This window comes from Artemia franciscana, chromosome 21, assembly GCF_032884065.1.
Source record: "Artemia franciscana chromosome 21, ASM3288406v1, whole genome shotgun sequence".
Taxonomy (NCBI): domain Eukaryota; kingdom Metazoa; phylum Arthropoda; class Branchiopoda; order Anostraca; family Artemiidae; genus Artemia; species Artemia franciscana.
The window spans coordinates 25,554,784-25,570,942 of NC_088883.1; the positions used below are offsets into that span (position 1 = coordinate 25,554,784).

General features: G+C 33.9%; 1 protein-coding gene across 1 annotated transcript in view; it reads left to right on the plus strand.

Moving 5' to 3' along the window:
* Positions 1-16,159, plus strand: part of LOC136040545 (histone-lysine N-trimethyltransferase SMYD5-like) — a 68,077-nt gene that overhangs the window by 42,171 nt on the left and 9,747 nt on the right. The window contains exons 5-6 of the mRNA XM_065724746.1: positions 2,907-3,035; positions 9,951-10,128. Of these exons, the coding sequence (XP_065580818.1) occupies positions 2,907-3,035; positions 9,951-10,128 (307 nt within the window). The remainder of the gene's footprint in view (positions 1-2,906; positions 3,036-9,950; positions 10,129-16,159) is intronic.

The following is a 16,159-nucleotide window of genomic DNA, read 5'->3' on the forward strand; positions in this document are numbered from 1 at the left end:
TTAGACAGAATCTAGATTTTTTTTTTTTTTTTTTTTTTTTTTTTTTTTTTTTTTTTTTTTTTTTTTTTTTTTTTTATCGGCAGATTCATTGGCTTGCAGAATTGAATTTTGACTGCTCTTTCTTGGGATTGAATTTTGATTACCTTGACATTACGGTTAACTTGTTGTTTGGTTAACTACTGTTGTACGGTTACTTGTAATTCTTCATGAAAATTTTACACAAGTTTGTGTGCCCAAAAGGCTGTGACTGTGAATGTATAGCTATGATAACGTTGTTTAGATCAAATTTTGAATACTTTTATTTGAAGTCTTTTTACTAGAAAAAACATTCTCTTTAGTTATTAATTACAGTATTAATTAAGTGCTAAAAATTAGGTGTAGTATTAATTAGGTGCAAGAATTAGTCTAAAAATCGAAGGCCTGCGCATATCTCTATAATGAAGTAGATGAAAATGTTCTTGACTCTTTCAAAGACAAGTTATTTATTTAATGCTTAGAAATAGTAGACATTGTTGAGTTAGGTACTTGTTCTCCCAAATCCTGCGAACATATAGGCTAGCCGAATATCGCTGTATCAACTTCGCCAAAAATATGCATTTGCGCTTCCAGTAATAATACTGCAGTTATGAAAAGATTCATTTTCAATAATTTCGTTGACCACACTGCCTTTCCATGACGATAAATAAAAGTTCAAATAGGGATAAATCCTTTTATTAGACACAAAAAATGTTGAATACTCCGGTTACATGTACAGTGACCGTCATCAATTTTGCATGTTTTTCATGGGTGTTTATATATTTATAAACTGTTTTGGTGAAATTATCCCCGTAAATATGACAGAGATAATTTTGAAGACAACACTGCCTTTCCGTGACGATAAATAAAAGTTCAAATAGGGATATATCCTTTTATTAGACACAAAAAATATTGGATATATCGGTTACATGTACAGTGACCGTCATCAATTTTGCAGGTTTCCTATGGGTGTTTATATATTTATAAACTGTTTTGGTTAAATTCTCCTCGTCAATATGACGTAGATAATTTCGAAGACAACACTGCCTTTCCATGACGATAAATACAAGTTTGAATGAAATAAATCCTTTTATTAGACAGTGATAATTCACAAAAAGTACTGGATATCTCGATAATTTTTGTGAATTATCAGTCTAATGAAAAGATTTATCCCCATTTGAACTTTTCTTTATCTTCATTTAATCCAAAGAGACACGTGGTACTTCTAATGTTTTTTGCGAACTTCGGACAAAATAAACTCTTCTGCCCAATGCCTTGTTTCTACGCTGAATAGCATTAAAAAAAAGGATAATAATAAATAGAATCACTGAATCACAGAAAATTAGACAGATCAGTTCCTTTTCGTATGATAGGAAAAGGTTGCATTAATTTCATCGGTTCAGTTTTATGACGAACACTTCCAAGCCGATCATTTTGTTTTGAAAAAATATTTCTTGAAGGTAAGGTCAGTCTTATCCGAAAAAATTCGAATAGCTCCGCCTTGTCCAACCTGACAGGATTTTCTGTGCTAAATTTTGAGCCAGTCAACGGATCGAACAGTTTTTGAGTCAAAAGATTCTTTTAACGTAATCTCATTGGTCTTTTGTGCCTCTATGCTCATAGCATGTGATAACTAAGAACACAAAAGTATTAAGCAAAGAAATAATAAAGGTTTGGTGAAATCCAAGCTTCAAATGATGAAATCCTTGAATTAATCCTTTAATTAATTCATTAAATTATTTTTAATTGTTATTTAATTGTTTATGTTATGAAAGGTCTTCCTTATTTAATTGTTAAGTAACAATTGTTAAGTACAATTAAGTACAGTTAAGTACAATTGTTATTTAATTGTAAAATTGTTATTAATGCTTATTTAATTGTTAAGGTCTTCCTTATTTAATTGTTATGAAATCCTTTATTTTAATCAAATACACAACTCAATAAATAATCCAACCAAGAAACAGAGCTTACCCATGGTATGGGAAGCGCTTTGTCAAATTAACTTGAAAAACGAAGAGAAAGAGAGAGAGAGAGAGAGAGAGAGAAAGAGCAGTCCAGACGTGAGACCTAATCTTAAATATAAAAAAATATACAAGTCTCCTAATGAAACCAAATAAACCTAAAACTGATAATTTGAATATGAACTACTAATAATATTATTTTGGCAAAATGAGCCCAATGAATAGAATTTTTGTTTAATCGTCTGGATTATTTCGAGCTTGAACTCCCTTGTAAATAAAATACATTTTTGTCTAGTTGTAATGGCCCATGGAGCATATAAACTATTGCTTTGGCAGGTATCATGCGCATGGAAATGCAATGCATCTCAAGACTTAGGAATTACAAGAAATGCACCTGAAGATTAATGGAAAATTTATGGTTAGAATATTTAAAGTTGGTTACTAGCTAATGTTTAATAATTAGGCTATTGCTAAGTAATGGAGATGTGGCTGCATAAAAAAGCTGCTCAAAGGATTAGAATGTAAACTTCATGCCTATTATAGTCTAAGATCTGTGAAAGGATGGAGTGTAAACGAGTGTGAGTAAATTCTAAGATGCGATTGTTACTTTTAACCATTATTAGGGTTGGCAACTCTCAAGTCCACTTCCTTCACTTGTTACCCATATGGCACGAGATGTTTGTAAACGGTTAAGGCCTTCAATCGCTAGCGAAATTTGAACGTTGCTGGGAACATTTGAATGGTTGGTGGGAACAATTGAATGGTTTTTGGGAACATGTTAATGGTTGCTAGGAACAATTTACTAATTTGAACGTTGCTGGGAACATTTGAAAGGAATATCAATCTATTACTTTCTCTTTGGGTGTTTGGAAAATTAGAGGATAGTACTTTGCGTGTGAAAACGAAAACTAACTCTTTGGTGTTTTTCAGTTTTGTCAGAAAACGGTTGAAGAAGAAGCTGCCCTTGCCCACAAACTCCTAGGGGACAAATTTGCTGATCAATTGTCAACTTTGAATAATTTATTTTGCGTGGCATTCCCTGATCCAGAGCTACAAGAAGTAAATTTTATTTTACCATCAACCTCGTTTTTTTCTTTATCGTTTTTCTGTTGACTGTTTATGGAATACTACGAGACATTATACAGAGGGATGCAAAATCACTAAAGGGTTTTATTTTTAACAATCTACTTTTTGTGTTTTTTTGTTTGCTGTATATGTATCAAATCTGAAAACAGTATATCTAAGACGATATATAGTAGATTGATTTGTTTTAGTTTTTATCTATTCATCAAGTGGGTACCACATAAAGAAATTGAGTGATATAAATGGCACCAAATGTCAGCCTCGCAATTCCACTCCTTTTTAAAGGGCTTTCAAGTAGCTTAAAGGGTTTTAATGTTCAGTATGTAGCAATATTGCATATAAGTGATAAGCACGTTTGTAGTGGTATGTAGAGATTATTTGAGCTGTTCACGGCGAGTTATCTGCCAAATCTACATCCACAACCATTTGTGGCGATGGTTTCCCTTCCTTAAGGCAAAAAGTATATTTCAGAATGGCGGGAAAAATTACTTGCTTTAACAGGCTCAACTACAGTACAAATTTAAAGCTTCCCTTCCTTAAAATTCGTCTATATTGCCCTTACCCTACTCTCCAGAAAAAGGGCTTAAAAATGCAGTTTTTTTCCATGCTTTGGATCCCCTCCTCACATTATGTAAAATCAAAAAATAGAATGTCTAGCTTTATTTAAATGGCCGAAGGCAGGAAGAAATAACTTAAAATCAAGTAAGAAATAGGAAGAATCCCGTGAAATCTTTCTAATATATCTCTTATTTGTTTAAAATAATTGCATTTCTAAATAGATCCCTTGCTTCAGATTTTATCTTAATTTACCAGATAGATTAAGCGAAGTTAAAAGATAGATTCAGACCCGAAGTTTACCTTCAGTAATATTTTTCTGAATTTAGAATCTTATCCCCCTTCCTTCTCCAAAGGAAAATAATATGGTATAAAATGCACTTTTTGTTTTCCAAGCCCTTCCAATTCCCTATATTATTATTAGAGTAGAAATTTAAATATATAGATTAATCAAACAGGCAGGGAGGAATAATTTAAAGTGCATACAAAAAGAACGAATTCACTAAATTAAATCTCTAAATTAGTCCTTTCCTTATGAATTGGTCTTAAATTATGTGTTTATCAATTTGGAAAATAGGATCAATTTGATTAAAAATCGTCTTGTTGCCGATCGGTTTAAAAATTTATGATTAAAGTATAGAAGTTCGATTTTTCCATCACAATTCAAATAACTATTCCTAAATTCACGACTGATCGTTGAGAATTAATTTAAAGATATGGCTAAAAACAAAAATCCAGATCTTTGAAGCAACCGTCCTCTCCGTACTCCTTTACGGATGCGAGACATGGCCCCTGAAAGCAGCGGATGTTCATGCTCTCAAAGTATTCGACCACTCCTGCCTGAGACAAATCCTCGGTGTCTCCCTCCGAGACAGAATTAGCAACGTCGAAATTCGTAGACGATGCCACCAGAAGCATGACATTGAAGCCCTAATAAAAAAACGCCGCCTAACTTGGTTTGGCCATGTTTGTCGGAGGTCAGATGACACCCTCACTAAAAAGGCGCTATACCACAAACCCCTCGCACACTGGAAGAAGAAGCGAGGTGGACAAGTCAAGACCTGGCTTAACACACTCAAGGCGGACCTAGAGCCGATTGGTGGTTTCCGACGACACGGCCGAAGATGGGACAAGCAGTGGCTTGAAATATGTGCACCACACACACACGACCGAGCGGCTTGGCACTCAACCGTCTGCCAGATCATAGCGCCAGGGAGAGCTGAAGAGCTTGTGTCCTGAAACAAGTACAAGTAAGTAAGTACTTAGTTAAAAAGGCGGAGAAGAATAATTTAAAATGCATACAAAATTGAGAGAATTCAATTAATTCGCTGGATTCAAGTCCTTTCCTTATGAATTGGTCATAAATTAAGTGTTTGTCAATTTGGAAAATAGGACCAAGCTTAATAAAAACTGTTTATATTTTGTCCCAGTCGCGTTAAAAATTGATGAATAGCGTATAGTTCAATTTTTCCTTGACTTCTCGGCTAACTAATTCCTCATTCGGAACTTCTCGTTGAGAAGATTAAAGACATGTTTCTTTAATATATTGCCTCTCTTGAGGGTTTTTACAAGAACATTCTTGATTTGTTTCTTCAACCGACTTAAGGCAGCAATTGTTTACGGTCTATGCTTATCACACATAATCTTTGCTAGTTTATGGGACGGTTTGCTCTTGCTAAGATCAATGATCATTGCATGCATCAAGAAAGATAAGAAGGAACTAAACTCACCATAAATACTACGAAGCTCTAAAGACATAATTCAGAAAAACTCAGTGCCGGCTAAAGAAAACATTGGTCGCCAAATTGAATCAAGTTTTTCGTAAAACAAATACTTAACCACCTTTTATTCTCTGTTTTTAATATTTTTTATTTTTGTTTTGTGCAAACTATTCCTTAGTTTGCACGAGTGTCTCGATTCTTCTTTTCATTTATTAGGTTTAACGTTCAATTTTGGCATAGCAACATTAAGACAAGAAACTAAAGACAGTTAGAAAAAAAAAGAAAGCCTCCAGCACCATCTAGCGATACTCATCCTGCTTAAGGGAATCAAAGTGTCAAAACCCATACACCTTGGCTAATTTCCTTGAGCAAACCATGTTTAGATATATATACCAGTTTCAAATTTTAAAGGTATGGGATTTGGGATACAGGGCTTCTTAAATAATATCCCCCCTTGGCTCAATTACGTCCCTGGTCCTATTTAACTATATTAAATAAAAAAACAAGTTTTTTCAACTGAAAGTATTGAGCAACATTAAAAGTTAAAACAACAGAAGTTGTTACATATATGAGGAGTTTGCTCCTCCTCAACACCTCACTCTTTACACTAAAGTTGTTTAGCACTCTAAAAAAGCTTCTTATGGTTCTAATTAAACGAACCTTGTGTTTCAGGAGTCGTTCTTAAAGAATTGGGAGAAAATTCAAACTTTAGCGTAAGGTGCGAGGTGCTGAGGAGGAGCAACCTCCCTCATATACATAATAATTTCTGTTCGTTTTAAATTTTAATGTTGCTCCTTATATTCAGTTGAAAAGACTTGTTTTTTTTTATTATTTAATTTCTGAACGTTTTTCAAATAATGCCATGAAATCCACCTCCACGGAAATATCTCTCCTCTCCACTGATATATACTCTTGACAATCCAATCCCAGTAAAAATAGTTACCCTCCAGTCACTGAATAAAGGCACTAGAACTTTAAATTTCCGTTCCAATGAGTCCCCTCCTGATATTCTAGGACCACTGGGTCGATAAGATCACCCTTGGGAAAAAAAATATTCACGCATTCGTGATCTTCCTTCTGGCAAAAATACAAAATTCCAACTTTTGCAGATAGGGACTCGAAACCTCTACAGTATGGTCCTCTGATACGCTGAATCTGATGGTGGGATTTTCATTAAGCTTCTATGACCTTTAGGGGTGTTTCTCCCTTTATTCGAAAATCAGGCAAATTTTCTCAGGCTCTTAGCCTTCCATGGGTAAGACTAAACTGAATAAAACTCTATTATCTTCGTTTCTTAAGTTAAATTGTTTCCCACACCATGAACAAGATCTGCTTTTTGGGCGGATTATTTATTATGTTGTGTGTTTGATTAAAATAAACGATTTTACAACCAATCATTTAAAGGTTGAATTTCACCAAACATTTCTATTTCTTTTGCACATTTTAGTACATGCTTATGCTTTAGTTGGCACATGCTTTGAGCATAGAAGCACAGAAAACCAGAGAGATCACATTAAAAAAAAATTTGACCCTAAAACTGTTCTATCCTTTGACTGGCTAAAAATTTTGCACTTATATATTGAAAATCATCATAATAAGCCGATTCTTTTGATATATATATTGGTATCAAAATTCCTTTTTTTAGAGTTTCCATTGCTATTGAGCCGGGTTGCTCCTTACTTAAGTTTGTTCCCACGAACTGTTTGATATGAGCAGTTGCTTACTTTTTGTTTTCTTTTCTCAATGTTAGCAAGTACTCTCTTCAAGGATAGGTGGCCCTATTTTTTTACCTTTATTATTCATTTTTTTTTACTCAAATTTCTATGTATATTTTTTAAACTATTTTTCTTATATATATATTTTGAACAGTTTATAATGCACTCAAAAAGATTAAAAAGTAGCTAAAATTTCGGCTCTATACACGGGACATCTTTCTTGATCCCTCATTTGAGTATTGAAACTCGCCTTATCTTAGTAAAAATTGGTAATTCAAAACTTTGCTTTTTTTATATTTTGTCTTAATATTACATTTTACTAAAATCAGTATCTGACTTAATTGGTCAGCTTACTACATATCTACTGCGGGTACTCCCCCTCCAAAATTCCTCCACAGAAAGATCCTCCCACATACTCCCTCCACCTCCACCAGAAAAATACCCCTGAAAATGCCTGTATACTCCCATTAACCACTACTATATGTAAACAGAAGGGCAGAATTCATAACTTGCGGCCCTTCCCCCGGGATTGCAGGATTCCCCCCCCCCCCTCTCGGAAATCTGGAAAATTTTCTCAGGCTTTTGATGGGTACCATTAAATCTGATGAATTTTACATTTTTCAATCGATTTTTCGGGTGTATCTATTGTAATCAAGACTCTTTTTCTTATAGTTTCGGCTACTATTGATCAACATCGCTCCTTACTTACAGTTCGTTACCACGAACTGTTTGATGCTCGTTAAAATGACTAATGCTATATACGAGAACAACACTGCCGCAGTTAAGGTGGGAAGGTATTCTAGTAGCTGGTTTGGCGTTAAATCAGGAGTTAAGCAGGGTTGCATCTTATCTCCGTTTATATAAACTTATTTTGACGGACCTTGTCTTAAGGAATACGGCAAAGGCTCGGGGAGAGCACGGAATCAAATGGGAAGATAAAACTCTCCTATACTTCGATTAAATAAGAGATCTGAGTGGTCTATATAAAAATCGTAGGAAAATGAATGAATATTTGGAGGTTTTGAAAGATTAGGGTGCAAGAATATGTTTGAAAATTAATATTAAGAAGGATAAGTCGCTTAGACTTGGAATAAACAAAGGTCAAGAGGTTATGTTGGGTAACGAGATGATTTATCAAGCAGTTCCTGGTAACGAATTGTAGTTAAAGAGTAACTCGACCGAATAGTAAACACTTCAAAAGGATCGGCTTTTTTGCTGATTCCAAAAATATAAAATTTATTAAGTTTAATGTTACCAAATCAAAAGCTACGAGACTGATAAAACGTGACGGATTTTTGAAAAAAGGGGGAAACAAACCCCAAAAAGTTAAGTGATCTTAATGAAAATCACACTAACAGATTCAGTATATCTTATAACTCTTGTAGGAGTTTTTCAAGCTCCTATATATAAAAAGGCGCAATTTTACATTATTTGTTTTTTATTGTTTTAGCCAGAATAGGGATCATGGATGCGTGTTTTTTTCGTAGGGTTGATCGTATCAAACCAATGATCCTAAAAGATCTGGAAGGGGCTCATTTGAAATGAAATCAAAAGTTGTAATGCCTTTTTTAAGTGACCAAAAAGATTGACGGTAACTAACCCCCCTCCCACACCCCAATTCCTCAAAGATATTCGATCAATATTCTGAGATAGCCTTTTGATTCAGAATAATGGGAAGGTTCGCCAACTTACCTTTGGGGATGACATGACCCTCTATAGTTCCTGGGGAAAGGGCTATAAATTACGCAGTTTGTCTGTTGTTCACATATATTATTTGTTATTGGGAAATATACGGAAATTTTTGTGCAGGAATTTTGTGCGGAAGAGGGGGGATGTTCTATGAGGAGAATTTTCTGTAGGGAGTAAAGTTTCCATGGTTAATCAAACGGTCAAAAATTTAATTTTTTTTTCAAATAAAAGCATGGAGCAGCAGTAAAGCTTGAACCAAACAGAAGTTATACTGTGCATGAGAGAGGCTATCGCTTTATCAACCCTTGCTCTTTACGCTAAAAACTGATTTTTTCCACAATTCTTTAAAAAAGATTGCTCAAAAATAAGGGCGGTTGAATAAGATTTGTTTTTAAAGAACTTTAAGACTTTGGCGTAAAGATCAAGTGTTAATGAAGAAGCAGCCCTCCTCATAGACGGAATAATTTTTGTTCATTTAGGTTTTAATGTTGCTGCTTATTTTCATTAAAAAAAAAGCTCTTTTTTTAATTCAATCAAGTGGAAGGCTTCACTTACCTGGTTAGTATTATTAGTAAAGATGCTGGATGCAGGGAAGATCTAATAAGTAGAATAGCTAAGGTTCACAGTCTTTTCACAGTTGTAAACACTATGGAAGAATAGGAAGAAAAATTCAGCAAAAAATCGGCTAAAATATATACAATCCCAAGCAGCTGAAGAAGGTGTAATTGCCTTTGGGAGTCAAGAGAGTTTTAATTCCTTTAATTATTACGGGCAGAAAACGTTGTCGAATTTTATTGATAAGTTTTGCTTTTTTGTCTTCATGGGTTAACTTGGCAACACCGACGAGAACGTGATGCCAGCCTAAGAACTTCATTATTTTGAAATAACAATTCAACGGTGAAATCTGGTGAAATACCGGGATGCACTCTTCAAGACAATTTGTGGAACTATATTTAAAGATATTGGTAATTTTAATATTGACTAAATCAATAGTTTTTTTTCTTCTAAATTATTGAGATACGATTTTGCATTGGTACTATAGTATTTTCAAAATATTCCGATGCTGAACTTTCCAAAGTTTTATAAACCCTGTGTTTTGAATATAGAGGGTTAAAATTAGACTTTTAATTTGACTTGCTTGTTAACAGCTATTCAGAAAAATAATAATTAATTCTTTAAAATAAACTCTTTAACGCCATTCGTATTTCTAGTTCCTTCAACCTGATGCGTTTCGTTCATTACTCGCTTTGATTGGCCGAAATGCACAAGGCATTGGCACAAGTCCATTTTATCAGTGGAGAACAGCCATTGAGGAATCGGACTTGCCTGAGAAAGAAAAGAAGCAGCTTGATAAGACTATTGATCAAATATACGAGGACATCGATCAAGGTAATTCTTGCTTCAACTTTTTGTACCTTCATTTGCCTTAGCCAATGTTGTAATTAGTCCCCCCCCCTAAAAATACTTGACAAATCCAAAATAATCTGTGAAGTCATGTTTTGGCTTTTTTGTGCCGTAGTATAAATTAAACTATTGTATAAAGATACCATAAATCGAAATCCAGTGCAATGAACTGTCGTTCACTCAGCTGTAACTTATTGATTCCAGCTGCCTTATTCCTGGATTTAAAGAAAGCCTTTGACACAATTGGCCATAAAAAATTATCACTAGAGCTGGATAAAATCGGCGTGACTGGAAAGAGCTTCTTATGGTTTAAATCTTACTTGAGTGGTCGGAAGCAAATCGTGGTGAATGGGTCTTCAACTTCTATAGCTAATGGGATAACATGCAGGGTACCCCAATAGTCTATACTAGGTTTTTTTTTTATTATTATTTTTATTACTCGAATTAGGTATTATTTGTCAGAGACTGGTATAATCCTTTTTACGGATTTTTACCTTTTTTTTTTTTTTTTTTTTTTTTTTTTTTACTTTTTTACAGTATAATCCTTTTAATCCTTTTAAATTATACAAAAACTAATTACATTTTATTTTCTCGGACATCTAGTATTGAAACTAATTCAGAACTAATCGTAAATGGTAATCAAATAAAAAGTGTAAGGGTAACAAAGTATTTGGTTTTTATGATTGATGAAAATCTATCACGGAAAACACACTCTGATTTTATAGCTTAAAAATTGTCAAAATCTCTGGGTGTGCTTCGCCGAGTTGAAAACTTAGGTTCAAAGAAAATTATTAGATTACTTTATTTTCCTATTTTTAATCCGTATCTTTCCTATGGTTGCTCTGTATGGGCAAGTAATTTTGTGTCATGTTCTAAAAAAAAAATTCAAAATAAAGCTGTTAAAGTTTTTTCACCTAAAATTCCATTTCTCAAAATATTAATGAATGTTATATTAAGAATCAACTTCTTGGTATTTCAAAAACTTTAGATCATCTAGTTAGTATTTTTCACATATAAATAGCTTAATAATTTACTTCCCTCTTCTTTCGGAAATATTTTTTTCCATTAATAGTGATCTCCATAGTCATGTTACACGAGGAGGATCAAATCTAGTACATCAATTTAGAAAAAAACGATTGGAGCTTCTTTTTTTTCTAATAAGAGATTGTGCTCCATGCGTGTGGGATATAATACCGGTTGCGACTCAAAATGTAAGTCATCTGGTAACCTTCGAGGCAACAGCATCGTTTTTCGGTTGCCACTACTATATCCCACCAAGGACTTGTACTCCGATTTTGGTATTATCCCTTTTGAACAAATCATCAAAAAATTAAATCTATCCCTTGCATACTCCGCTTACCATAAAAATCTTCCTCCCCACTTATTATCTTATTTTAATAGTAATAATTCTGAAGGCCACTGTCTCCGTTCATCCAACCGTTCCTTCATTGTCCCCAGGTGTATCTCTAGTTCCGCCCAGCGATCCTCAATTTATAAATCTATAATTCAATGGAATTTAATACCCTTCAGTGTCGAGCTATCCACAAGTTTTCGGACGCTATATAATAATGTACTAAAATCTTGATATTATATTTCTCTAAATGTTTATTCAATTTGCTTTAATTACCCTTGTTTTCTCTTTTCTTTTTTTCTTTTTTTTCTCTCTTCTTCATTCTCAATTTTTTGTTGTTGTTTTGGTCCTTAACAAGTTCGCTTCTAGGATCTTTATTATTATTGTTGTTATGTGTTTTTTTTCTTTTTGAATAAATAATTTTGAATAACAGCCAAAAGATTTTCCCTTGCAAAAGAATATAATTTATGTATATGTTTTATGTAAGTAGGATGGTTGTTGTATATGTGTGGGTTTAGTATTATTACCAAGCAGAATAATATAAAATAGTAATTTTAGAATATCTGGAATAGAAGATTCCCACCTGCTGCCAAGAAGCCCTAAAGGGTTTTCTTAGAAGGTGCAGCAAAAATGTTCATCTTTTTTGTCAAATAAAATTATGTATCTTATTAATTAATACCATAAAAAGTAGGGTATGTAAGCCTTCCATTCGCACAAGGAATTATTAATGTCTCCAAGTGGGTTAATGTTGCCTTTAAATAAGTATTCTTAGTTACTTGTTTCCTGAAGTATAGACGAGTTAATCTCGTCGATAGCTCGACTCTCGCTGGGATTTTGTTGTAAACATCCTCAGAAGACATTGATCTTCTTCAGTTGAAAAAATGAAAAGAAACTACCGTCCTACTATTCTCTACTCTTGGAAATACACTCTTGGAATTCGACTTCCCTCGCACTACGTTGTTTCTACCAAATACTTGTATCTAGAGTCCATCTTTAAGGACTTTTTTATTGCTTTTTTAGGTTACAAACTTAAGGTACCTTGATAATTTTATGCTCAAATTCTACTATAATCAATGGTATTATGCTTGAACACAATATTTTCCTTTTTCGTATGAATCAATAATGCAGATATGCAGATAAATGGAAAATCGAGTTATTTCAGGAGAAGATACTCATATGCCTCTGAATAGAACCACCTGGAAAAATCCTCCAAAATATTTACTGTGTACAACTAAGGGGCCGTATCCGCAGGACTTTTGTCTGACTCGTTCAAAACTCAACAAAAATGCATATAAACAGATTTTTTGTCTGTTTTTTAATTTTTTTTTTGTAAATGCCCGCCCTCAATACATTTTTGTACGCCCTAAAAACTTGTGTTCGTAAACCACTGACATAGTTGCCATTTTCAAATGCCACTTGAAGGCACGGAGGGACAGATGGTGGCGAAAAATTGAGAGACACTGCAGAAAATCTCCAAAATTTTGGTGTCTTTTGGAAAAGGATGATTTGGTTCTCAGGTGGCGATCCATTATAAAAGTTACAGAATATTCAACTTTTAATGAGTTTGTTCCGAATATCAGTTTATAAGTTCAGCCATTTTTTTAAATAAATGGAGGAGATCGTGCAGCGCTTACCATACGAACTGTACTACAAGGTCTTCTGTGAATCTTTGGAATAAAACTAGTAAAACATAATCAGTAACGAGTATTTTGTATTATCTATTAATTTTAGTTTGCAAATGTTGCATTAGTTTTTATTATTTATTAATTAAAAAAACTTTTTCCACAAAGCAAGTTTTTCAAAGAAAAGTAAAGAGCTCTATTTAGCCAAGAAGGAGCAGAAATAGAGTCAAATAATCTTCCAAGCATAAAACTACCACAAATTACTATCAATAAATAAATGAAACTCAAAACGAACATAAATTACAACTCAAAATCCGAGTCAAACTGGAAACGACCAAAAACTAACATGGATAAGGATAAGGATAAGGCTGATAATCCCCATGCCTTCTCATAACCAGAACATAATTTGCGCTTTACTGAAAAAAAGAACAAAAAAAAAAAAAAAAAACAAATGACCGTGGATTGTCAGTTTAATTGACATATACTGATAGTTATTCCTTAAGGTTTTAATAATTTTTATTTATGCAAGTGAGAAAAGTGAAAACACCTAACACGTATTTTTTTTTATACACTTAACACGATATATTGCTTAGATGTATTGTTGGCAACCATAAACACAATGCCTTTTTATTTATTTCGAAGCAACATTTAGTTTCAAAGCATAATGGGCCAATTGCATAATTGTTGGGGATTGACATGCTAATAACGACATAGTTGTTGGACCGTTCTACTATGCTGAACAAAATGGCTGTCGCAAAATTTGGACTGGATGCGCTTGGAAAATGAATGGGCTTGAGAGAAGGGCTGCTTGCCCTCAAATCTCTTTTTACTATTAAAAGGGCACCAGAATTTTTAATTTTTGAATCGAATTAGCACCTTAAAAGTTTCCATGATATTTCTAGCTATTATAGAGTAGTGCTGCCTATGATATTGCTTATATACTCTTTTGAAAACCTGTATGCCTTCAGCTTTTTCCTTTCATTGAAACTCCTAAACATTCCTTAAAAGTTTTATCTTAATACCCTTAGCGTCAGCAGTTACAGTAAATGTAGTGATAGTATTAAAAGTATACATATAGCGCCTTCTGGCTAGTTCAAAATCCCCCACAACTTACCCTTAAAGGTCTAAACTAGTAATATAGTTTGTTCTTCATATATTGCTTTGTCAACTTTTTGAAAGTCCACATGCTCATAGTTTGTTTTGATCTATTTCAATATCCGTTAAAATATTCCTTAAATGCTTCACCTTCATACCCTTAGCTTGCGCAGTAGCAATAGCTATATCAGCATTAGTAGCAGTATGTGCATAGTACCTTTAGTTTCTTGATTATCCCCTTCAGCACACTCTGAAAGTTTCAACTTAATGCGTAATATCAACCTAACCTGACGCATTTCTGATGCGTCCGCTTGACAACCTGTGTGGGTATAGTATGTTTCGAGTTAGTTCCACACAGTTTCTATATATCCCGAATATTTGGGGTATATATATTCCAAGTTTTAATAGCAGTAGTAGCAGCAATAATAGCAGTAGAGTTAATTGTAGTAGGCTAAGCTTTGGTGGTAGTAGTAGTAATAGAAGTAGCAATAATAGTAAAAGTAGCAGTAGTATGAGCAGAAGCAGTAGCATAAGGATGCAAATATTTTCTTTTAGTTAGTTGAACATTCTTCACAACAAGTCCTGTTAGTTTCAACTTCTCACACCAAACTGTTCCTAAGATATTGCTGTTAAACCCTTTTGACAACTTTCATACTGAGAGCATGTTCTGATTCAGATCATCATCGACCCCCCCCCCAAAAAAAAAAAAAAAATTCTTGAAAATTTCAACTTCTTACTCTTTAGGCATAGTTTTAATTGTAGTCACAGGAGTAGTATTGATATTACTAGTAATAGAATTGAATAACGGTAGTACTATTAGCAGCAGTAGTATTAACCTATTGTCTTTTGGTCAGTAGAACATCCCTTTTATCATGTCCTGGAAGTTTCAACTTAATAAAATTAGCCATTGCTATGACATTGTTTATATGTCCTTTTGATAACCTGTATGTTCATATGCTTCTTAAAATTTTCATCTCAATGTTCTTAGCCCTGCAAGTAGTAGCAATAGAGGTAGCAGTATTTGGAAATGTAGCAGTAACAGTAGTATTAGCAGCAGTGTGCACATATTGCCTATTGGTGAGATGATCTTCCCCTTTAAGTATTCTCTGAAAGTTCCTACTTAATGCCCAATACAATTCTTGAGATACGCTATTTTGACGCTATACGCTATTTTATACGCTATTATACGCAATGTGCATGTACATAGCCGCATACACATAGCCTCTTTTAATTTAGTTCAAATCTCCCCTTAATACTGTAAATGCAGTAGTGTGGTAGTTTTAGTGATGGTAGTTGTATTAATATTGGTAGCATGCAAATATTACCTTTTTGATAATCTTCCTTATCATTTCCTCAATGTTCTAAATTAATATACTCAGTTATTCATGTGTTGCACCCTTTTGACAATCCGTATACACATAACGTGTTTGGTTTAGTTTAACACTCCCCTCAACCTTCTTTGAAAGGCTCATTTGAATACCCTTCCTCTTCTTGGAAAGTAAAGTTCAAACATGCATACCTTTCTCATTAACATATATTGCGTATAAACAACGAACGAATTGCCTAACTTACATCCCCTTTTCCTGAGGACTGTGGGAAGGTCTTGCCCTCCAAGCACTTTCGACTATTGAAAAGGGCCCTAGTCCTCTCAATTTCCAATCGAATGTACCCTTTTCGAAGTTTCTATGACAATTCACTCGATAAAAAGTCCCCTGGTCTAAAACAAACCCCCCCCCCCAAAAAAAAATAATAATACTTTGTGCCCACATCGCCCTTTATTTAGGCAGCGCTACTGTAGTGCCTAAGATTTGCACTATTTATGGATTACAGTATGTATGGCTGGGGCTGCGCGCTCTCCGACTTGTTTCAATAAATCTTAAGCTATGTAATTTGTATAACAGATTTAGCTCTAGAGACATAGATAACAGTGAAATACAAATTTTTTTTT